This window comes from Diadema antillarum, unplaced genomic scaffold (genome assembly GCF_040938485.1).
Source record: "Diadema antillarum isolate AM-2024a unplaced genomic scaffold, OU_Dant_1.0 seq00000871_RagTag, whole genome shotgun sequence".
NCBI lineage: Eukaryota > Metazoa > Echinodermata > Echinoidea > Diadematoida > Diadematidae > Diadema > Diadema antillarum.
Window position 1 is genome coordinate 513,043 of NW_027271737.1, and position 25,941 is coordinate 538,983.

The 25,941-nt window shown below is 38.8% G+C and overlaps 1 protein-coding gene across 1 annotated transcript; it reads left to right on the forward strand.

Annotated features, from left to right (window-relative positions):
* The first annotated feature begins 1,295 nt into the window (after positions 1-1,295).
* On the forward strand, positions 1,296-25,400 carry LOC139740650 (ileal sodium/bile acid cotransporter-like). The gene is made up of 5 exons (XM_071651227.1): positions 1,296-1,677; positions 15,098-15,239; positions 19,890-20,212; positions 23,595-23,805; positions 24,687-25,400. Exons 2-5 carry the CDS (start codon positions 15,156-15,158, stop codon positions 25,167-25,169), a joined length of 1,101 nt encoding a protein of 366 aa, XP_071507328.1. The 5' UTR covers positions 1,296-1,677; positions 15,098-15,155; the 3' UTR covers positions 25,170-25,400.
* Positions 25,401-25,941: the final 541 nt, after the last annotated feature.

Here is a 25,941-nt window from a genome sequence, read left to right on the forward strand (position 1 = left end):
AAATAGAATTATTGACCTTGAAGATATTCGAGGCCCAACCCCGAAGTTGTGTTACATGTAGGTTTCAATGAAATTGAGTATAGAGAGTCACGGCATCTTAATTTCGATTTTACACTCTTTGTTTACGGTACATAATGGTCTATTTTCCCGAAGCTTTTTAATTTGACAGTCTTTCTCATTCGCTCCTATAGTCATTGATGATATGCGAGTGAAGTGCACATAGTGTGTCTTCAAACATGGCAGAGTACCTTTGTGGGTGTAGACGGATGAACGAAATAACGTTCCTGATAGGTCAGACCTTATTTAATAATCTCTTCCATCATAGATAGACCCATGTGTAATGCATGCGGCCAATTATATGGGCAATTACAGTCATCTGGGGAAAGAAACATCATGGTCGTTGAACTAATCACCAGAGCATTCCCCTTTAATGGTGTTGCGTCCCTCGGCGGCCCTTCCCGCGCTCTGTACACTGTCTTGACAGAACGATGCAGTCAGTCGCCGAGTCCATCAATTTTCAGCGGTGGGAACGCGCCCAACGGCAGGGCTCTAAGGTTTCAGTGCGAAAAGGGAAACAAATCTTGGACGGGTGACTGCTATAAATCATGCTCTGCTATATGAGTCAAGTTCAGTAGGTATACATAGGCACGATGTGGGATGTGTGGTATTCCGAATGAGGCACTCGCCTTATACCTCCTACATGAGGTTTTGGATACGGGGACTAGAGATTATTATGGTTTATGGAGTCACATATTACATGTATATCCTCCTCTTAGGATATCAGAATATTTCTAGGAAACGACGGAGGCATCAGCAGGTGAAGGTGATAAGTGTTTTTCCTCGATTTCCCACAAAATGAGAACATTCTTTATCTGGTCCTTAACTTATCCTCAGCTTTACAGCTTAAAAGCCACAATGTGCAATAGCCATCTTTGTTTTGTGACATCTAAGTATACTATGGCGTACACATCATGTCACACCGACTGATTACGAAGATTTTCCAATTTTCTCGGAGATGACAATTGTATTATATAATCGTCTGTGGTATAGCTTTTTAACCAGTATTTTAGCAAGCATGTAGTGACGGCAGTGCTGTTGTAAACCTTTTATTCTCCCTCTTCCTGATACTTTATGCTGGTATACCGGCTAAATGAAGCACTCACTGGCCAGGCTTGTGACCCGCGTGTCTCTGTCACGAGAGAGGCGGTCGTTGGAAGAGACTGATGTGAAACGCGCAGCCTCGAAACAATCCAGCCTGCCAAAAACGTAGCTATACAAGCCTCGAGAACTGAGACACTCAGTCAAGAGCAAGGATATAATTATGCTCGATCGGACCTACGAAGGCCCTACGTACTATCAGGAAGCCATCTAAGAAAGCAGGAAAACATTGACACGTGATCCATGGTATGGTGTCATCTCGGTTGTTATAAGCGTTGAGCTACTGTCTTTAATACGTTTCTTGAGCAAAGAATTTGACCATCACGTCTCATTACAGTTGCTTTCACGGTCTTCAGGCAGGAGCGCCAATCCTGCGCTATAGCTCGCTGCCACGGTCCATCTCATTCTCCGCCATTCTGCCTCTCTCGAAAGCACTGGCTGTGTAAGGGGCTACCATAATACAATTTCAGTCTTATATTATGTTCGTGGAAGTTTTGCAAGATCATTTTCATCTGTAAGGTAAGTTCTTCTAGCCTTGCCAATTGCCTTGATAAGGGACTTTTCAAGGAATAGTGGAGCCTATAAAGTTTCGTGCCACTGGACTAAAGTACTCTCTAAAAAAAAAATCGAGTGAAAATATTTACTCTTGAAGGAGTGAATACAAAAAAGAGTGAATTTAGAGTGATAATGGATTGAATTTTGAGTGAATATGTTCATTTTCACTCATTTTGGAGTGACCTCAGGGATCACTCGAAGATTTTGGAGTGATCCCTGAGGTCACTGTAAAACGAGTGAAAATGAACATTTTCACTCAAAATTCAATCCAATTTCACTCTAAATTCACTCTTTTTTGTATTCACTCCTTCAAGAGTGAATATTTTCACTCGATTTTTTTTAGAGAGTACGTAGTTTGTGTGTGTGTGTGTGTGTGTTTTGTGTATGTTTTTGTGTTTGTTTGTTTTTTGTTTTACTTTGGACATTCAATATTACGTTATGCGTGATCAATTTTTTTTTTTCCCCAATGCGTTGACATTCACACGACGCGGAAGCATATTTGCTACTTCGCTTGCGGGACAAAGTCTGTAGGGAATGAATACACAAAGCCAAGATGGTTAAATACTGTAGATAGACTCATAAATCATTCTGCCGTCTCATTCATCTGGTAGGTCCTGTAAAGCGGTAAGATTATTCAAAATGTTGACAAATCCCTGCCTTCGACCAAAAGTCTTGGCGTAGCTGGGCTGCATGCGTATACTGTGAGCAGGAAGGTGTGACGGAGAGACACCTCTCTCTGCTGTGAGATAGCAATGACACTGCACGAATGGAAGGTATTTTGGTATATTATGATTCTGTAAGAAACATAGGCACGATATAACTTCCGAAGTTTGATAAACGCAAAGAATTTATATGATCTTAATTGAAGTGACAGCCGTGTAACAGAGAGAAGAAAATAATCAACCTGATTTTATATTCTTTTATGCAGGGGATCATTATGTTTGATGGGTCGTCAACATGATTTGCTTTCATTTCATTTTTTTCTTTCATTTTCGTATCGTTGATTCTTCGAAGAATACAATTGATTGAGCACATAATCGTCAGACTGGGGGAAAGGTATTACACGTTACTACCTTTATATAGCGGTTAATCCTGCGCTGTAATACAGCACTTTCCTTTCTATATAGCACCAGGTTTTCATTGTGAACATATATAGGTTTACCAGATAGTATGCCCATATTTTGGAGATATTGAGGAGGCTGTAAGTGTACAGAGATTCATAGAAAAGCACATTTCACGTTATGAACATGTAGAGTAAAAACACTTTAAAGTCATGCTTCAGTTTGCACATTCATGACCATGATGACCGGTGATTGTGTCTGTGTTATGTTGACTGCCGCCACACGAGATATAAGACAGACGGTGCACGAAAAAACAAACACCCACCCACTCAATAAAAATGGCTAACCTTGAACTTTACTTTATAGCCGAAAAAAAAAAGACAAACATATTTTAATAATATATACCCGTTCTGGTAAGATGATGAATTTTATACAGTTATAAGACACTATAATACCATCCGTTATACGCGCGATCTTACACTCGAACCCTTTGATGCGATGTAAAAACTGTAAAGTTCACAACCAAGAGTTGTGATATTGGGAAAAAAAGAAAAAGTTGCCATTTCCATCTTCATGCAAGGACGCACGAATAGCGCAAAGACGATAGGTATAATGATTATACTGCAGTAGCCACGCCCTTATAGTATTCCTTCTTTGTTCTTGAACAGTAATGCAGGTGCAAAGTGTTGTTCAAATGCGGGGGGAGGCGTCGCTAGCACGAGCATTGAAGCTATAGTACTGTTGAAAGAAATGGGTGAATTGGTCCATAAGTGGAACAAAATTGCTTTCTATAGACTTGTAATTCACATTCAAGCATCATCAGGACTCTATTCATGCTGTCATATTGACATAGTAATATACAAAGTTGTATATCCATGTGGGATATACACTGTTACTGCACTTATGACTTGTTGATTACAAGCATATTAATGATCTTGGATGTCTGCTTTCTTTCATTGCGCTGATGAGGAACGGTTTCGTTTTTGCACCCATACAGGCATATATATCATATATATATATATATATATTTATATCATATATATATATATCATATCATATATATATATATATATATATATATATATATATATACATTTTTATACATTTATCACGGTATATGATGGTATTGATACCATGAAAGCTGCTACAGAACGTCGCGTGCTAGAAGAATGGCGTTCCTCGCACAGATTGTGTAGAAGGAACAAGGGTTTTCCCGGCTGCCGATCTTATGGACTCCTTCAAAGAAAGAAAGAAAAAAAAGCTTGAAATATTGAGGAGTAGACACTCTTTTTTTCAAGAGCATATCCTTGTAATTTTCACCCTATATCTCTAGATTACGAGTGTTATGGTTTAATTTAGAAAATAGAGTCGAGTCAACTCGATATATTAGTAATCTCCATTGCTGTATAGAGTTTTCAAGGTTCTGTCTATGATTGCTCGAGCATGAGTCTTTCATGATGAGTGTATCTGGCTCACAATGTACACACCAGTGAAGAATATGAAGGCAACCGTACACCATAGCATGTCCCGACAAAATTCCTCCGAATGTATTTGCGCTAGATTCCATGGTAAACAATGCTTATGATACTGAAAAATGGCCTTATTTTTATCGAGGGTATACCGCATATGCAGTCTCTCCGTTGTTATACTAGCACTGCTCTATAAACCAGACAACCTTTTTATCGCAACATCGTTACCAGGATTAGTAATACACCCGCGACATCACGGGGCATTTTTCTCCGGGGATTTAGGACCATAAAATGCACCGGGAAGGATTCGAACTCGAGATTTTCAGTTTTAAAGACCACATCCTTGTCCGCTATAGGGTTCCCTTACGGTACTCTCACTGTATGGCAAAGGTTCAGCTGGGGGAAAAAAAGTCTCGTACACTCCCTTTACTTGGTATGCAAGGTATTCATACATGAATGGAACGTCTTTTATTTCTAAGTACACAAGGTTCACACCTTCAGTATTATCCGCGTTTCACCTGCACGGCTCCTGACATAATATCATTCTAAACGTTTGTCTCTAGCTTTATTATTGTTTCGTTTTATTTCATTTCTGTAATTTCATTTCCAACAATTGAAATTATAACATTTGCATGCATAAATGATGATACAACAATGTAATGAAAAACAAACTGAGGTACAATGTTCATATCAATGGCGTGGATTCCACGGGAAAGGGGATTCTATAGACAGCCTCGGGGTGGATAATAATACATACATACATACATTCATACAATTTCCACAGCGGCATTTTCCATTCTCATGATTAATTAATGCTCAAGGCGCTTTTACACCAAAGCAAAAAGACCAAAAAATACATATACCATAAAAGAAAAAGAAGATGTAAAAGAAGACATGAAAGTCTGTCTTCAAAACGCACTGTCAAACAAAATGATTTTAGGGTACTCCTAAAAGACATTATGAAACTTGAATCTTTCACCTCACGTGGAAGTTAATTCCAAAGTGTGGGTCCAGCGTGAGCGAAAGCTCGTTCTCCCCAAGATTTCCTAGAGAGCGGAATAATCTTTATGTATAACGTGAGACCAGAAGTTGAGGATCGAAAAGTTCGTGCAGGTTGGTACTGACGAAACAAACACACATTGAATACCACGTGTCCTCACTATACCGATGGTTTCCCTCACATGCAGCTTAAAGGGGACCTCCAGATGATTTTCAGACTTTTACATCTGAACAACTATAAATCAGCTAAACTGAGTACAGAGTTTCAGAATTTATAGTGATTGGGATGAGGAATGAGAATGTTTTCAAAATTTATAACAAATTGCAATGAGCAAGGATGATGACATGGCAGCCTCACCATAAGAATGCATGAGTTGGGGCTCACGGAAGCAGAACTAAAGAAAAAGGCATGCAAAGATTCTTCACAGGTGAACTTGTTGAGCAAGTGGTATTGCAATGGAATTGCACTGCAAACATTTCTGAAATATATGAGGCTCTGATGTCATCAACACTGTTCAGTGTAATTTGTTTGAGATTTTCAATTTATTGGTTTCTCTGCTCAAGGACCACAACAAATTCCAAGAATCTGTACATGGAGCTGTTGATTTATGTACTACATGATGTGAGATTATGAAAATCGTCCGGAATGTCCCTTTAAGTCCTACACATCCCCATAAAAGCCAAATGAGGATGCTTTGCTATCAAAGTCTCTCAGCTTTTAAATAGTTCTCCTTGTTTTTGAGGCTACAGTGTTGAAGGAAGAATGATGTTGATATTGTATAAGATATACGAGAAAAAAAAAATCACTGTCTTTATAATCTTAGTAAACCAACTTGTTTCACCCCAGTCCTGAAAATCGAACAGGGGGAGTTTTCAGCTCTAGTAACTTCACTCAACACTACTTTTTGTCTTTAACCTGCTTTCTGAATCCATTGGCCGACAAAAATGGGTGTGATAGAAGAAAAAGCGTGTCTAGACTCCAAATGAGAAGTATTTTGTAAAGGCACCCACCCTCGATCATCAGCCACATCTATTCTTTTATATATATATTTCCACATTTATCTTATCAGGGGTGTATCCAGGATTTTTTCTGGGGGGTCGTAATCACAATTTTTTGACCTTTACCTTTGCGAGGGAGCGGAGCGACCGAGCGGGGGAAGGGTGTGGGAGGGGGGTGTCCCCCCTCCCACGGTAGAGAGTTTTTGAATTTTATATCTTAAAATGGGGCCATTTGGCGCATACAAAAGTGACTTATTTTCCTGTTATATGTAGGGTAAAAAGCCCTCGAAAAACAAACGTGTCTTTTACAAAAAGTGCGTGGACCTTTTGAAAATTGGGGGGGGGGGGGGGGGGGTCGTACGACCCTCCCGACTCTCCCCCCCCCCCCCCCCCTCTTGCATACACCCATGCTTATAGTATTTTTGACAAGACAAAGTGATGGCTGGGACTGCCCCCTCCCACTTTAAAAAAAAAAAATCCTTTTCAACAGGTGCATAATATTCCAACCACTTGCCTTTCCTTCTCGGTCGTTGCCATTCTCCTGCGTGGAAGGAGTTCTGCGCAGATGCTGACGGACCATACAATGTCCTCACCTTTTCCGCGTCGATTCTTGCGACTCTCGTACGGCACTCGGCCCCTCCTACATTTTTTGCCTTGTTTGATGTGATTCCCTGTCAATCACTATAATATCGCCTTCAAGCGCATCAAAGGGGAAGTTCATTGCAGCTGATAGTTAGTCTGAAAAAAGGAGTCAAATTTTCTCAGCACAACACTGAAAAATTTGATCAAAATCGGATGAAACATAAGTAAGTTATGACATTTTGAAGGAAACAATCCTTGAATTCAAATTTGCAAATAGCGAAGAGATGATGTCATTCCCTCACAACTTCTACTTATACTTTGTACATACAAGTTTGACATTTCCAGTTTTTCATTTAAACACAATTACACCTCAGTCTCAAGTCCTGTTATCATGTCTGACTGATATTCTGAAGTATAGGAATATCATCATTTCACACTTCAATAACAGTTTTTGGAAAATTGTGAGGTGATGACATATAAGTTTAGCTCACTTATTTGCATTCACATCAACTGTACGAGAACTGTCCCACAGACATTAGCGAAACTTCACAATTTCACACCTTTCCTGATCTGTTTTTGATCAAATTTTCACTGTTGTACTTGCAAGAATTTGTAATTTCTTATCAGACTAACTTATAACTGGACTGTAATTCCACACGACATGATCGAAGTTGCATGTTCTGCTCTATAGTTTTTGCTCTAGACATCTCATCTGTCTGGTCTTTTTGTTGCTAGCTGCAAGCAAGGAGCTCCAGCAAAAAAGAAGACAAATAAGTTTGTACTCCTCCTTCCCTTTCTTTCTCTATCCCTCTATCCGTCTCGGGAGTATCTCTGCCTCTCTTGAATAGATTGGCCTGCATGTGCAGGCATACACAGTCATGATTTGTCATGACAAACGCCCTGCTTTGCGTCCGCCAACCGATAAACCGAGCAAGCAAATACTCGACAAGACACAATAACATAAGCCGCCACTTAGAATAAACCCTGCCCCAAGTATTTGTGTCTAAGGAGCTTAAAAAAAAATGGCGGGGGATTTTAGAATGCAATGGAAGCCTCACGCAACAGCAATGTTAGATTGTATGCCTTGTATTATTGACTTCATTGAAACCCGACAAACGGTTGCTACTAACAAAGATTCTGCGTCTTTAAAAGTTTTCGGTCACTGCTGCCGTAATCTGATTTCAATGGGATTTGGATCTGTGCGTCCGTTCACTTTTATCTTTTGGTTATGTTGGCGAAATTTACTCTGAATTGGTTCTTACTTGTCAAAGATTTTTTAAAATCAAGTTTGAACATGTCGATCTGCATGGACTTTTGTATTTTCAAACATTCTCTGACTCAAATTGATCCAGCTGTCAAATGTCAATCACAATAATAGTAACGAATGTACGTCAGATAGGACGTATAATAGCTGAGACGTAAAGTTGTCAGTAGAATGCGAAGTCCTGTATAAGAAACATTTTCATAATCTGGAAATCACCAACAAAATAATAATGATAATTTATGTAGTATGAAAATGAATATCATATAAATATATGTTTGTAATATCATGATAATTATGTGCATTAGTGTATATATATATATATATATTCATATATAATATGTATGTATATAATATAAATACTTATAATATTATGTGTAGTGTTTGGTTTTTTTTTTCAGGTTTTTCGTTGAATGACGATACAGTCGATGACAGTTTCTGATTGATGCGCCTATATACAAAGAATGTTGATTACGCAATATCGCTTAATAAATTGCTTCGGACAAAACCAAGAAATGATTGAGATCTTTCATAAATCACAATGTCATGACAAGGAGGAATAGGGATAGGATTATATACACCTTAGAAAGACTCGTTTTTACATAGATATTAAATCGCTGAATAACATACATGAATTCTAGACCTAAGAAAGACTCGTTTATGCACAGATATAAATTGCTGAAAAACAAAAAAGATTGTATAGACCTAAGAAAAAACTTGTGTTTACAGTGATATCAAATCGCTTAAAGGGGACCTCCGGATGATTTTCAGACTTTTACATTTGAACAACTATAAATTAGTTAAACTGAGTGCAGAGTTTCAGAATTTATAGAGATTGGGATGAGGGTTGAGAATCAAAATTTACAGCAAATTGCAATGAACAAGGATGATGACATGGCAGCCTCACCATAAGAATGTATGAGTTGGGGCTCAAGGAAGCAGAACAAAAGAAGAAGGCATGCATAGATTTTTCACAGTGAACCTGTTGAGCAAGTGGTATTGTAATGGAATAACACTGCTACATTTCTGAAATATATGAGGCTCTGATGTCATCAACACTGTTCAGTGTTTTACGTTTAAGATTTCAAATTCATTGGTTTCTCTGCTCAAGGACCACAATAAATTCCACGAATCTATGCATGGAGCTGTCGATTTATGTACTGCATGATGTGAAATTATGAAAATCGTCCGGAATGCCCCTTTAATAACATAGGATTTTAGATCTAAGAAAGACTCATTTTACATAGATATTAAATTGCTGAATAACATATTTATTTTGTATACTTGGGAGTTTTTCCGTCGTATCATGTGCTTCTCGTTCATTTTTTTTTTTTTTTTTTGGGGGGGGGGGGGGGTTGGGGAGATTGTTAAGTCCCGCTACCATTGAGAAATATTTCCATGCGAGAACTGGACAGTCATGAGAAGTTGACGACTAGCTTCCCGACATCAATAAGACGCCATAATGCTGAATGGAATACTATGCCATTCATAGCTGTCTTGATTAATTTTTGATAACAAACCGAGCGATTTCACGAAGTTTTTACTGACCTGTATGTTGGTATTCGTCGTGTCTATCCTTTCTTGCTTGTATTGCAATGTTGTACCATGCACTTGTAACGTTAACCATGCATGCACCATTCGATGTGTGACTGGGGGAGGGGTGATGGCAACGAATGGATAGACAAGAAGATTAGTACCTGATTAAATAATTCTGTAATCCTTCTTAATTTATTTCATCATCATAACCCTTGCATACGTGTATGTCTAATAGTGTTTGAGCGTAGGTGTGTTTGTATGTGTGTATATAGTCGAGGGTTTTATTTAACCAAAATACGTTCATCAAAGCGCATTATGCGTGTGCTCATGCATTACAACGACTATGTATAGCTTCTCTGTGGGGGACTAGTTAGGTGAGACGGGCAAACTCCGGGCATCCCGCCGTTCAAAAATATAAAAGCACGTTGCTACTGACCCTTTAACAAGAGCCAGTGTAGCGTGAAGCACTGATTTTGTATACACCTCACATTAATAGCGCGTGTTCCCTTCTGCCTGAACGTCAAATCTAAGACCCTCCCACGGTATACGACGTCTTGTAAAGACTCCAGGAAGTTGTAAAAGTCGGATGCATGCAGTGGTGAAAGCTTGTATAATATCCAGTGACTTAATGTTCATCCTACTTACGGCAGAAGAGAGTACCAGCATGTATAGTTCCCATTTTAAAGTGCTCTTCTGTATCGAATGTCGGCTGACGAGTGATGAACGCCAAAAGAGAGCAAAACGGGTATGTTAAGCTGGTAGGGAAATTAATTTGTGGACGCGGCGTTTGTACGTTTGGTCGACCATCTTCCAGTCTCGTAGAATCAACAGGCAGACTTTACGCCATTTTCTGTTTGTGACAGGTCGCACAGGACTTGGTGATAGTGACAACTAAGAGGGTTGTTTCGCCTAAGGTTAACGGTGTGAGTCTTTCTTTCTTGTTTTTCTCGACAGCTAAATAGTTGTCAATGCTGCTGCCGCCAAACTAAGTAACTTGTTCTACATTTTACCGTCATGGCGCCACACAGATAGGTCAGCTGCATCGGGTGGTCCGATGAGAGACGCAGTTCGTTAAATGCAGTCGTCTTCTTCTTCTTCTTCTTTTCCTCCCTCCGTTTATGTCGGAGACTGACGAGCGTGGGTCGCAGACAGGTCTTCAATCAGGATTGGACACCTTCCTAAAAATTGATATATCAATGGAGCAGAGTTGGAGAGATTAAGGTTCAATCGGTTAATGTGGAGTTTAAAGATAAAACGGAGGGAGTATTTACTCATCCCTGCGTGGGCTATACCTAGAAGCTCAGAGATCCGCAATGACTGCTCGTTGCAGAAGATGCACGTCTAAGAAAACTCGATGATAAGAGAGGCCAGGGACGGAAGGAAATTATAAGATATTATAACAACTCATAAGAATAATGTCAACAGGGAGCTTAAGCTCATCAAACATGGCTGGGATACGAAATAATGCATATATATTATATATATATATGTATATATATATATATGTATATATATGTATATGTATATATATATATTATATGTGTGTGTGTGTGTGTGTATGTGTGTGTATGTGTGTGTGTGTGTGTGTGTGTGTGTGTGTACTCGGAACTAGGAAAAAACAACACTCCAGATCGGAAGCTCCTTGAGCGAAATTTGGTGAGAGTGTTAAGATAGCCAAAATTAATAGGAAAACGAGAGTATTTGATCTGAAAAGCGTACTTGGGTACATTTTCCTGACGTCACCCTTTGCGGTACTTCAAGTTACAAAAAATGTTCTTGCTTTTAAAGCACTTTTCCACAGCAATAACCCATGGCTATACGATTTATGTGAAGAGAAAAACCAATAGATATGGTAGATATCGTTTACGGAATATAGGCCTATATGAAATTACACATGTTGTATATAGGATACTTTCAAACTTAGTGGCTTTCTCATAGTATACGATTCAGGTGAAATAGTCTCTTTTCCTTCTTTTTTTTTTAAATGTAAATCATATAAGTATCCCTTGAATCTTATTTTGATAATTACCGATATCTCTTAAATTCACCCCAATATTATTGGTATAGGAGTAATGCATGCATGCAATTCCATAAAAGTTGCATTCACAAACTCTTGAAATAATGCGCGCTCTTTTCTTTCTTTCTTCCACGGAAAAGATGGATAATCGTCATGGCAACTACACACGCCCCTTTGATGATGCATGCTGTAAAAAGGTTACAATTTGACGGAACCTTTGAAATAATACGTATTATTTCGTGGATTTGTGATGTTTACAAACTCTCAAGCTGGTCTCAATGCAGATATCATACGAATAAAAGCAGCGTCGATAAAACACTGTAAAATGCAAATAATTCTGGTCCCGCTCCCATTTCATCACCAAGTAGCCTATATTGTGGATAAAAAAGGCGTACAATAAAAGTCACTTTTGCATGCTATGGGGTAGATTTTTCCTGTAACATTTGGATAGCTTACACCGGCAATCACTATGATGACAAGTTTATGATACAGTGTATTATTGTCTGATTTCTATCGAATTAATCTCTCTGGGAAGTTACCTTTGCTTTGCTATGTGTGCTTATCTTGACAGCTGGTACAATCTACTTCAAAATGGTAATTATTGATTGTTATGTAGATTCAATCTGTTTATATAAACGTCCCCTCCGTTAAGATGTAGTGATTGATTGATTGTAATCGTCAAAGTGTTCACACTTAAATTTATCTCTAAAACGTTTACGCTGATACAAAACATTCGTGCCCAAAATCATAGTTCAGTTGACACTTGTAGGCCTACATTTTGTTTATTTTGTTTTGACAAACCAAGTTGATGTCAATAGATGCTTTTAGTCCTATATAATGGCATCATTCCCATACAAATTTTATGCGGATCCCACTGCGCTCATGTCGCTCATAGAATGAAAAGGTGCGGTGGCGAGTATATTCATTCTGTTACGCCCGAACAAAAGTTAGAGAATGCAGTAAATGCCTTGACGAGAAACAGATGAAATATGAACTTTGTGGTTAGCCAAGACGATAATATGTTTTATTAGAGTGCTTTGGCGTTGATGTTGTTGGTTCTTTTTTTTTTTTAGTTTTTTTTTTCAGTCGAGGACATTCGCGGGATGAGTGTGTGTGTGTGTGTGTGTGTGTGTGTGTGTGTGTGTATGTGCCAAAGTTATGCAGTTTTATTACTTTGTACAGTAACAACAGTTCGAACTACCGTCCTTAGGTATCAAAGGGCATTGGATATTGCAAAATAAAGTTGTGTGCAGACCTATTGAGGACCTATCCTTGCGTGACAGTCTCCACAGATCGTGACTCTTTGTGGGCAAGCAGCTTTACCGACGATCACCTTATGTTATGCCGAAGAAATAAGTGCGCGAGAGGCGTGCAGCCTTAGTAAGGCAAAACCAATGAGTATCTCCTTCGGAGAAAGACTGGTTTATGTATGCTTCAATGCACGCTTTGTATACGATCTGTGATTCCCTGTGTTGTTGCCCAGCGACTTTCCTACAGCGACTCTCCAATCCACAATCATCTTCTTTATCTTTTCCTGTTGTTTTCACGGCCTCCGCCACGAAGTGTCACCGGAGATATTTCGTTTTCGGTGCTGTCCGTCCGTCCTTCCGTGCGTCCGTGCGTCCATCCGTCCGTCCGTCTGTAATCGATGTTGTGGTCATCGTAACTTAATCACCGTTTTAGGTGTCCAAATGCAACTTGACACAATCATGTTTGTATGAGTGGCTGAAGGATGTGCCTAAATCAACCAGTGGGCGCATGTGCTCAACATCAAAGGTCAAAGGCCAATGTCAAATTCTTAAAATGTCACTATTTCTCCTGTATCTCTGCAATGTCTGAATGTATTTTCATGAAACTTTCATAGTGCATGAATGTATTACTAGGTAAAATTCTCTAGGAAAAGTTGTGACCCATGGAGTCAAAGGTCAAGTGAAAATGCTTAAACTTCATTTTCCCCTCCATATCTTTTAAATTACTCAAGGTATCTTTATAAAACTTAATAGGTCCTATCATGTACATTGTACTGCATGTTATACTGCCAGACAATGATTCTCTTTGGAAGATTTGGGTCATGGGTGTCAAAAGTCAAGGATCAAAGGTCAGGTTAAAATGCTGAAATTACACTCTTCAATACTGGAATTACGCTCCATGTACTTTCTCCATACCTTGGAAGTGACTCTATGCATATACGATTAATTAAAGTGGAATATAAATGCATTACCTCACAATGATTCTGTGGGGAAAGATTTGGGCAATTGGGGCCAAAGGTCAAGTGAAAATGTTGACATTTCACTATTTTTCACATGTTTTCAAAATAGCTCAAATCATTACTGTGAACATCGGTTAATGTAGATATTACCAGTTGGTGGTTAGTGGAAGAAAGTTGAGGATCATGTCAAGGGCCAAGGGTCAAAGGTCGAGTGAAAGTGCTAAAATCCCCAAATACAGTACTTAATTGCTCTTTGAAACAATAATATTTGTCATCCAAATGACTTTATTTGGTTCAAGGAATGTATAACCACTCAACACATTTCGAAAGGTGCCACCAAACGTTCAGACATGTCATTTCAATTTCTTGCTAAATCACAATGTCATGTGAAACGGTCGTCTCACATGCTCAAGATATGGACCTAAGGGCGAATTATTCGAGAGGGCGGAGGCATACCCGTCGCCATAGCGACATACCAAGTTTTACTTCGCTTTGTTTGGTGTTTTTTTTAATCACATGTACAACTTTGGGGTCTCTACAAACCAGATCGTACTATAACGAATCCGCCGTAAGACTTCATACTAATCAGGAATATTCACGTTCGTTAAAATGATACGACAGGCCTCATCCAGTCCTACAACCTACATCCTTCAAACAATAGTAGCAGTAAGAATGATGATAAAATAATGATAGTAATAATGATTGTATTATCATTATTACTACTATACTATCGTCTCTATCATCACAAGATGTTTTTTGGAGATCAATATCACGTGAAGTTCCATCCTGGAACCCAAGACTTTAGGTAGTACTTTCCTGAGGACTCTCGTCGTCCCGAGCAATGCCGCTTTTTGAAGTGTTGCACTCGGTCGGGCACACCCAGATCGTTCAAGTATTTAACGTCGTAGCTGCGTCGGTGTGGTTCTAAGTGCTCCGACTACAATAAGGTCCTGGTACTTTTCTGTCTTTTCTTTCTCCTTCTCGGCAACTCTCCTGTCTCCCAATATAGCAAAAGCAACGATTGTGCACGTCTTTCGAGCATTTTCTACAACGATGATATCCGTATTCGTAATTCGTAATCATTACGTGTCCACCGAAATAAAACCGTCGTCTGTTATTATACTAACTTCAAGTTATAATTTCTGATGCTATCTTAATCTGTTTCTGTGCATGCCAGCTTACAAAGAAAAAGAAGAAGAAGAAGAAGAGTAAGAAAAATACCCTTGATATCTTTTTCTTTTCCTTTTCCAGAATTAGCAGAGACTAACGGAGTCATCACCACTGTTTGGAGGAGTGTTCGTCATCGGCAATGGATGTCATCCAGAATATCACCATGGCAACCTTACTAACACCTCAACCTATTCAAGAGTCGGATGGTCTTGACCAATATGAGGTAAGCCATTTCCAAAAACATGATAATGTATACTAGTCAAAATCATGAGCGGAATCTTACACAATACAGTGAGAGGATGTAATATTCGCACCTCATCTGCCCAACACTGAAGTTACAACCATGACTATAGTTCTCTATACGGCATAGTTGTTGGTTTTACTCTGTGTTGATTCTGCGATTCACATGTTATTGTGGTGTGTATAAACAGTGTATGAAGAAATCCAATTACTTTGTGAGATCGCTTCATTTTCATTTCCTTTTTTTTCCCCCTGTATTATAGATATCGACGTTATTTCCTCTCCCTTCCTCTCTCTCTCTCTCTTCACTTTAAGCAATTTCACCTCTGACCATCGCGCCAGAAAGGTTCCAAGGAAAAAAAAAATACACGAATAAATTCGCCGCTTAAAGCGTTAGATAATGTTTTAACCATTACACTTGTGCTAGTATACACCCCTCAGAAAAAGAAGAGAGAGAGAAACACACACAGATATATATATATATATATATATATATATATATATATACATATATATATATATATATATATATATAGAGAGAGAGAGAGAGAGAGAGAGAGAGAGAGGGAAGGATAGAGAAAGTAAAATCCAGATTATATCGATGTCATGAGATGTATAGTGAACTGCATCGTCAAGGGCATCTTGTTAATACCTTTTTTTTTTTGCTTTATTCCCTTCGTTTCAGTACAGTTAAACAGCAAAACACATGCAGCAGTTGGCTGCGCATCTCCATTATTGATTGAATGACTGATTGATTCATTCATTTTATTCTTATTTTCAACAAAGAATATCAGCATAATGCAGAACATAGCATAAAGAAAAGTAATATGCACATTTTACATACATCGGAATGAAACACAATAAATTGAGAAGGGTGTGGATCTATGCTATGTATACTATAAGATTAAATGTTGGAAACGTTAAAAATGGAGGGGAAGCTAAAAAAAAAAAAACAGAGCTTGTAATATGCATTCCCCTCAAAACCATTATCAATATAAGGTACAAAAAAAAATGTAACCAAATAAAAATTGTAGTTACACAGGGAAACGTGACGGTGTATGTTCCCCGGGGACGCATGCATGCATGATGTGAAACAGATCGATTCGAAGCCACAGTTTTGTAAGAATGATACGTAAATGATATCGTTCCAACGACTCGTAAAGCAACAGATTAGTTAATTATATGAACTGATGTTCGTCGGACTTCTACCAATAAACATATTATCTTGATTATGTGACTGTGATGCCACGTGAATATTTGGCTTAGTTCTTTGTATTACTCTGTGTGTGTGTGTGGGGGGGGGGGGGGGGGGTGTCATGGTTTCAGAAGAGCATTTCCGCAATGGAAACGCACAAGATGACATTGTCATGGACTAAGGGGCTCCACGGTGCAGCTGCCGGTACGCTGTGAATGGACCATTTTTCGTGTGTCTCGTTCAAAGGTTTTCATCGACATAAACTAAATATTGTTCCTCCTTTTTTCAGAATGACTTCTCACAACAGAAATTTAGTTCAGCTGAAAATAGTCCAACATATGATTACGTTAGAACACTGTCAACCCCATCCTCATCCAGAGAAAGATGAAAAGGGAATGGTGAAATGATAAAACATGGCTTGATGAGCGTGGCACCTAAACAGCTCTCTTTATATTACTCTCTCGCTCTCCCTCTCTCCACTGTATTTTCTTCTATCATGCAGAAAATGCAAAGCAACAAGTTCTAATTGTGCTAGACATACTAGACGAGGGTTGTAAAACGTGTCTGCGTATTGTACATGGAGACATTTTTATTGACGTACTGACGACAATAATATCTGGCAGAAAAAGGCAGCCAGAGTATACGCATAAGACAAGTATGCATGTCCTTCTGCATAGCTCAACTCTAACCGCACTATAGAGCTAATTGAACAATAGTGTATTATCCCTCGGTTGCCTCTTTCGTTCTGTTTATATATTTATATATATATATATATATATATATATATATATATATATATATATATATATATAGTGCGTGAAAGTCGTACTTCATCACTTGATGGCTCATAGAGACATAGAATGGAAGAAACTTAGGCCGGAGGCAAATATCATTATAAGATGCCTGAAACTGCTTTTCTGGGAACTGAACAAGTACTTGCTCCCTAACTCAGGGCCCTGCTTGGTACCAGCGTCCATTTAACGAGGTTGTTTTTCATGCTTGGTTGTGGTAGGAAAACCAGAAGGCCCTCACGGCAAAAGCAGATCTCTCTATAAAATGTATTTATATATAATACATTATACCCACGTCTACTCTTCCAGTATTACAATACTGCCAACACTATAGCGAACATAAAACACGTTTGATCTTGAACCCTTTTGTACCAGAAATAGTGAACAGTATGTATAACGCTATGGAGTTTGTTTGTTTGCTTGTTTGTTAGTTTTTTTTTTCCTTTTTTTTTTTTAGTCAATCGGTACTCAAAGCACAAAAAGGGGGTATACGTAGCTCGTTTTCACCGCCCGGTAGAAAGAGTGACAGACCAACGTAGAGGCACTCATATAAAATGTATCTCCATTTACTGATTTAACTGCTAGTCAACGCTCCGCTCCAGGCAGTACAGATTATGAGTGTGTAAGACCATCATATTATCTCTCTATCAAATCAATAGAATGTACAGCAGCATGCATGGTTGCACATCAAGTACGTTCAGGTATAATTCAGTAATGAAATTTCGGCGCTGTTTGAAACTTCATCCTCTGATGACTTCCAGGGACGTTGACAGATCATAGAGAAACTTGTCATTGGTATATTATAAAGGTATTATGGGCTAACCATTATTTTCATGTCAGATTCTATGCTCGGGGCTCCATGTCGCAACGACGTTGGTTGGTGCGATCTACACACCTTTTTTTTTTCCAGTTGATAAGCATAGTGATTCCTTTTGATTTGAGTGCACCTGTTGGAGGGTATCGATTTTTTTTTTCAATTTCAGCCACACACTCACACCAACTTTTGTCTGATCATGGACCCTACCACAGGGTCCATGGTCTGATGCTGACTGATAAGGCCAATGAAAATTAGAAACGGAACAGGCTCTGAGCCCCACATTGACTCAAGAGCATCTGTTATCCTGGAGATGATGTACGCTTAAAATTCTATATACAATCTGTGCATAAAAGTAATGAACACGAATTCTACTAATAACGAAGGATGTCTATCATATTCATTTTGTCTATTTATCTTTTGTTCGCTGTGGGTTGAAAGATTCGAGGGTTATCCTCGACCATTCCTCACTCTTTGACATTGTTACTCCTGCAGGAGAAGAGGCATGGGATACGTGACGTCACACTGTCACATGTTTCCATTCAAACAAACATTATACGTCAGTCATCGGTATACTCCTGATTCCAGCACAGTTAACATTTTTTGTGCGCGTCTCATAACAGAGATTTTTGATAGGTCAGATAGTTTGTGTCCTGTTCTTTTGCCTTTAATCACAGAACATAGGCATTACAGCATTTGACTTAGGCCTATTGTAATATAAAAAACTGATATTTTGAAGAGTAGTATAGATTTAGACTGTAAGCATGATTAGTAGTGGTTTGCAGTTCATAAGAAGCAACCATGCGTTTCTAGCCAGCGGTCTGTCAACAGTAGCTGTAAATGAAGTTAACAAAAAGAAAAAAAGAAAAAAAACAAATAAAGAGGAAGCCCTATCTACAATTTGCCTCAAATTTCAGGGTTGGGTTGTGTCCTCAAATTAATTCAATTACCCATTGTTCATCTCTTCCTACTATTCTCAAAGCAACAATAAATCTTGATGCTGTGAATCAATTACAGGGGAAAAAAAAAGGTAATCTGACAAAGAACATCCTATTCAATCAATTTACTATAGGATTCGCATTCTCCCTCTCAAACTCAAGAGCAGAAAGAGAAATAAATAAATAAGAAAAGTTATAAACATTGTCTTGGTAGGACTCAAAAAGAAAAAAAGGTTTCAACAACATTCGAAAGCATACAGTGAGCGAGCAGTTCGCAATCCAAGAGAATTCCAACATAAGGGCCGGTGTATAACGATTATTGAATGTATTTTGAGCTAATGGATGCTTAGATGCTTAACAGATCCGTATTTAACTCGCATGGGTCTGCCTTGTTGAGCCAAAATCTAACCAGGGTATGGCTAATTATTCTCATTAGTGTATTGTGTCATCTTGATTAGAGTATATAGCATTTGTGATGACGAAATGTTTGCAAACATTAATTTGTTTTCCCTCCATTATATTACATGTGTATGATATGTTTGCTCATTTAAGTTTATCTTTAAAATATCAAAAAGTTGGTTACAGTAATTGTACTTCTTACCAAAAAAAAAAATGCAAGTGAAGTAGCATCAATGAAAAGTAATAATTAAACCATATTCTATTGTACTTAAATTTTTCGACGTGATGTAAAGGGCTTATGTCTCATTCAAACTTATTTAGAGAATTTAGAGAATTGTATTCAAACTTATTTAGAGAATGAAAATTGTATTTTGCTTCTTGTTTTACTCACAAAGGTCCCTTGGAAAAGGGAATATACACACAATCATAATCTCACAATATCATGTACAAGTTTTCTATGATGATTATACATAGACTCTGATCATTTTGCTTGCAGGACATCGTAAAACCAGGTGAAGAGACGAGACTGCGCCTCGTTTCTGCAGGCATCAACTACATCGCCATCGCCATCTCCATGTTCGGCATGGGATGCGTCATCTCCACCAAGGACTTCTCCCGAAAAGAGTTGCACCTTCCCCAGAGTGTCATGATCGGGCTCCTCCTCCAGTACGTCATTCAACCCCTGGTCGGCTACCTGCTCGCAGCCGGGCTCGGCATGAGCGTCTACGACGCTCTGGCCATGATCATCCTTTCTACCTCTCCTGTCTCGCCCTTCTGTGCCGTGCTTGTCTACTACGGTGACGGGTTCGTGATAGTGGGGTGAGTATTAAAGAAGAAATTCACCCAAAACATAAATGAACTTCAAAATAAAGAGAAAATTACAAGTGCTTCCCCTATATACAGAACGATTTAAGAATGACAAAAATCGGATTAGAAATGAGGAAGATATGATATTTTAAAATGTCACTTTTTTTTTGAAAACATTTCGTGACCAGTCCTTATACATATTTAAATGAGCGAGTTGATGATGCCATATTCTCACAATTTTTCATGTATATCAAATTCGAAAAAAAAAATAATTTTTAGCTAATACAAGTAAAAGCATGTTCTCATACCAAGATATATCAGACTTAACATTATTTTGTTCATTTTATTTTGGGTGGTTTTAAGAAATTCTTTAATTTTGTATAGCTGAAATATGAGATTATTGTCATTTCTGCATATGAAAAAATAAGAAATTGTGAGAGCATGACGTCATCAACTTGCTGATTTGAATATTCATAAGGACTGGTCAAGAAATGTTGCCCGAAAAAATAAAATGTGAAATTTCAAAATGTCATATCTTCCTATTTTCTCATCCGATTTTTTGTCATTTTTGTATCGTTCTGTGGAGAATATCTTCTCTATCTTTTTAATTCATTTATTTTTGAGGCGCATTTTCTCTTTAAAGCTTGAGCACAGTGCATGATGTATAGACCGGTGGTGTATATTTAGGGGATGGTGTGCGAGGGGTGGCGCTATAGTACGCTATAGTACGCTAATAATTGTAGCTGCATGTGCCAGGCCTAGGATAGCAGCACAATCTTTACCCAATTTCTTCAGCAAATTTGCATCGGCATTAAAGCAGCATGAATCAAATGTCAGATCTAACTTTTGCCTTATGTCGCAGTCAACAAAACCGTGACCTGTACATTTCTCTTTTTTTCTGTCGCTCTCTCTTTAGCTGTGAAGACTATGGGATACTTTTCAAAGGCGAAGGGGAGGGCAAGGGAGGAGAGCAGTGGATGGCAGGGCTTGTTGTTCACTCACAATTCTCATGCGTTTATAACGGATTATTTGCCCTTGCATTTTGTCAACTTTCCAAACTTCCGTTGAAAGCGGTGACTCAAACTTCGTATTGCGCTCGTATAAAGAAATCGGTATATTATGCTCTAACAAAGACCTATTCATCAATGCCCATTCACACGAAAAGCCTTCCCGATCCCCTTCGATTCACACGCTCATCAATGAATGGACAACCATGCGAAGCTTGTCAGACTGTCCTTCCCATGCACTATAAACACAAATTTCGTGTTTTTCATCTTCTTCGTCTCCCTCATGCATGGATAGCATGGATTTTGGAAAAACATCTTCGACACAATAGACGAGAAATAAATGAAAAGATAGTGAAGGTGAAATTTACTGAAGCCTTTATAAACCGAAAGTCGGTCAAATCACAGCAGCGACTCAGCGTCCGAATGAGCCAGATTGAGTATATTTATGACTGAACACTTAATGAGGAAAGTAAACCCGTTATACGTTATAAAATCATAATTACGCATCAAGCGCATTGCGCGATGACTTCTAACGTAATTTTGACGACGATGATGGATAATTTTATTTTAGCCTTTACCGAGGAACCAAAGCCATCAAATAATCACCATTTTCCTTCAATTTTTATGAAAGAGTCAAGTTTGTGATATGAAGTGTAACCGTACGACCTTCTCATTGAGGTAAATCATAATAAAATCTAATCTTCTCGAGAGACGAAACCTCAAAATTAATACACTTAGCTCGTAGAAGGGATAAGTAGAGCATTATACGAATTAGTCGCGTTTCTGGTGATTGAAGTACATTTGTATGATGCATTTCATTATCTGGGGTGGTAGCATTTGAATTTGCCATGGATTAGTAAACACTGACTTCGCAGGACTCAAACAGAAACTAGAAATGTCGCTATGGCGACTGGTATGCCTCCGCCATAATGCATGGTTCTCCTAGGGAAATAGTGAAATTTTGAGGAGTTGACCTTGACCTTTGACCCATGACCCCTATATTCCCTTGATAATCCCTGCCAATCAGTACATGTATATGTACCAAGTTCCATGAAGATACTTTGAACCATTCCCGAGATATGGAGAAAAAGTGAAATTTTAACGTTTTCACCTGACCTTTGACCTTTTGACCTTGAACTCATGACAGGACACTCTCTGGAATATCTTCATCTGGTAGTACATGTATACACTAAGTTTCAAGAAAATACCTTCTGGAATTGCATAGATATGGGGAAAACTCCAAGTGAAATGTTGAGCATTTGACCTTGACATTTTGACCTTGACCTCTTGCCGATTTAATTTGAAAACTACATAATTAATCACCCCTTCGAATGTCATCCTTTGATTAAGTTTGGTGAAATTTGCTTCATCCAGTCTTGAATAATTGCATAAACAGATACATTTTAGGATTTGACCCTCACTTTTGACCTTTAACCTCAGGCCGATTTCACTAAAAAAACTAAGCAAGTAATTGCCCCATAATAATATGTCATTCTTGGACAAAGTTTGGTGAAATTTGCTTCTTCCAGTCTTGAGTTATCGCGTAAACGGATACAATTTCACAATTTGACCTTGACCTTTGACCTCAGCCGACTTCACCCTAAATCTAATGAAGTAATTGCCCCATCATACTTCATACCTGGACCAAGTTTGGTAAAATTCCACTCAATATTACTCAAGTTATCGCGTAAACAAATGCGGACGGACGTACGTACGGACGGACGGACAACCCGAAATCATAATGCCTCCGGCACCCTTCGGGCGGAGGCATAAAAAGCTTCAACTTGCACTTCAAAAGAATACAGTAAGCTAGCGAGTTTTTTTTTTTTTTTTTTTTGCGCAATCCATAGAGTTCCAATATTTAGGACTTGTGTATATGAATATTGGCTAGATAAAAAGGTTCAAGCTTAGATTAACCATAATATTATCATTGAAATAAATTCAAATAAAGAATTGATTTAAGTTTGACACCGAAACAGATTTCAGGACAAAATCTATAATGACACAAGGCGAAAATGTTGAATTGAATTGACTTAATTTGATTTATTCATTCTCTATGATGTCACTTTATAATTCCTTATTTTCAGCAATATCATCAAACATTATAGTACTGCAAACCTTTAGTATTTCCTTCAGTTTCATTAATTTTTGTTACATGTCGATGAAAGGTTAATGTAGGCAGTTTCTGCCTAAATGATAATTTCCGTATAAAATATTTCGTCTTCAGGTGTTATTGCAGAATCCTTGTACACATTAAACTCTGGGAATTTGAGCACATGCGTCCACTAACAAAACGAAGTCTATGATTCATATTTTGTTATAAAAAACAAAAAAGCGTTCGTCAAACATGATATTACAATTGTTTCTGATTCCATTGTGCAATGCAGACTTTGCCTGGCCATGTTCTCCACCGCCCTTGCGATCGGGCTCATGCCCATGTACTTCTCGCTGTACTCGAGCACGTGGTCGGAGGATTACTACATCATCGCCACACCCCATGAAATCTTAGTCTACGAGATGCTCATCTTCGTCCCCACTGCATTTGGGGTCCTCTTCAAACGGTACGCCGGTTTGAAGAGGGGAAGGATCGTGGCAAAGGTGAGTCGCCTCAAGGCCGCCGCACACTACAGTATACGACTTTCGGTCGCACGACTGACAGACTTTGGATCCGAAATAAATCACAATAGTCTAAGAATAAACACGCTCGTTTATTTCAGATCCCAAGTCGCTTAGTCGTGCGACCGAAAGTCGTATAATGTGCTGTGGCCTATAGGTACAAAATTACGAGGACACCGCATGATGAAAGCATAATTATGTTGATGAGTTTTACTCTGTTGAATAGAGTCTTGAGTAGTTGTTTCATGATTGGAAAGCATCTCTCATGCTTACTTTGATCCATTCCGTCGACTTGTATCCTCATTATAACTGTGCTTATACTTTCAATTCTATATGTTGCTGCTGAAAGAAAATTGTGTCATCAGCGTGGAAGGGGACAGTGAATTTTACTTTTATGCTTATGAAACGCAGAAAATGAGTGGAAGGCTAGTAAAAGAATGATGACAGATTTGTTTTATGAACGATACTGTTCTTGTCTTGGAGGCGCTGTGGCATAGTGGATAAGACTCCCGACCCCCAAGCGGAGGAACCGAGTTCGATTCCCGCCAATACAGTGCTTACGTCCTTTGACAAGATGTTTTTACCCACTATGCCCCTCTCGACCTAGGTGTATAAATGGGTACCTGGCAACGCGGGGGTAATAATAACGGCAGGGCCCTCTGGTAGAGCAGTGGCAATACTGAAAAAGCTACTCTGGGTAAATAAGGCCTTATTATCGCCATTATTATTGTCCATGTAATCGAGAGCAAGAACAAACTAAATAAACACCTTAACATTCATGAATGCTTTTATTGTTCATATGGATCAATATTTCTTGATGTCATAATAAAAACTTCAATACTGTCAACGTTTTTCTTTTGAAGATCTGCAGCAGTTCATTCATCATCAGCGTCGTTCTCGTAGCCATCTTCAACGTCGTTGACCACCCGGACCACTATATCGGCGACTGGAGGCTCTGGTTAGGAGGCAGCCTCCTCCCGCTCATCGGCTTCCTTTGCGGATTCTTTCTTGCCTTCGTGTTGCAGCTGCCCTACGAGGCCTGCAGCGCCGTATCCTTAGCCGTCGGCACTCCCAACTGGACGATCGCCACTAGCCTCGCATGGCGCTTTTTCCTCAACGACGAGACCGCTTTGCACGAGGTGCTCACACTCGTCTCCATATTCGCCATCGCCATGCCCCTGGAAGGGTGCATCTGGTCCGTCATGTACCGCGCCATCGAGGAGTTCTTCCAGCGCATATATCCGAAGTGTTGCCACGGGGCAGAGGAAGATGAGGACGAAGTGAAGGTTGCGGGAGAAAGCAAACTGGGTGAACTGAAACTCGATGACGATCTAGACATCTCATAAATCAGGGAGAGATGATATCGTGCAACCGTCATTCAGCAATCAATATTTGGTGACCTGATATATCGACTGAAGCAGTGGACTTATCAACCTCTCTGACATGGTGCTCGTGAATGTGAATTATTATACTCTCAACTTCAGGTGTTGGTAATATGACTAACATTTACAGCAGATGTGGTTCAAATCACACGACACAAGTCGGCAATAAATGATTAATGGTGAAAAAGAGACTGAGAAACCGATATAAAAAGAGCGATGTTCTTGCGTTTGCGGTAAGTTGTGAAAGAATATTACTCCTGAGATTCTGTTTTTGTCAAAGATTGCAGAGCTACACTACAATCCTGCTGATAAAAGGGGAAAAAGTGTGTGTAAGGGGATGCTACCCCCACCAAAAATAGCAATTAAAATGGTTTCGTGCAAAAAATTTTCCTTTCGCCGTCTTTCTCCTCTTTTATTGTCAGTCCAGTTTATTCATTTATTCGTGCTTTCTGTGTCTTTTTCGGAAAGATATACCGCAATTCACTTCTTTAATCTATCATCTGCATTTCATTTATGACGAAATAAATGTTTTGTTTTCACTATGCTTGGCATTGTTTTTGGGCTATCACCTTGGCTGTATTTTGCTGTCCTTCCAGTAACAGATCACTGGTATAGAGAAAATAATGATGGACATTTTTTTTTTCCGTGTTCATGTGTTTGTAAATAATTGTTTACATGTTATTTGATCATGAGTGAGAAATTATTCTCCATGTATCTCATGTGAAAACTGTGGTAT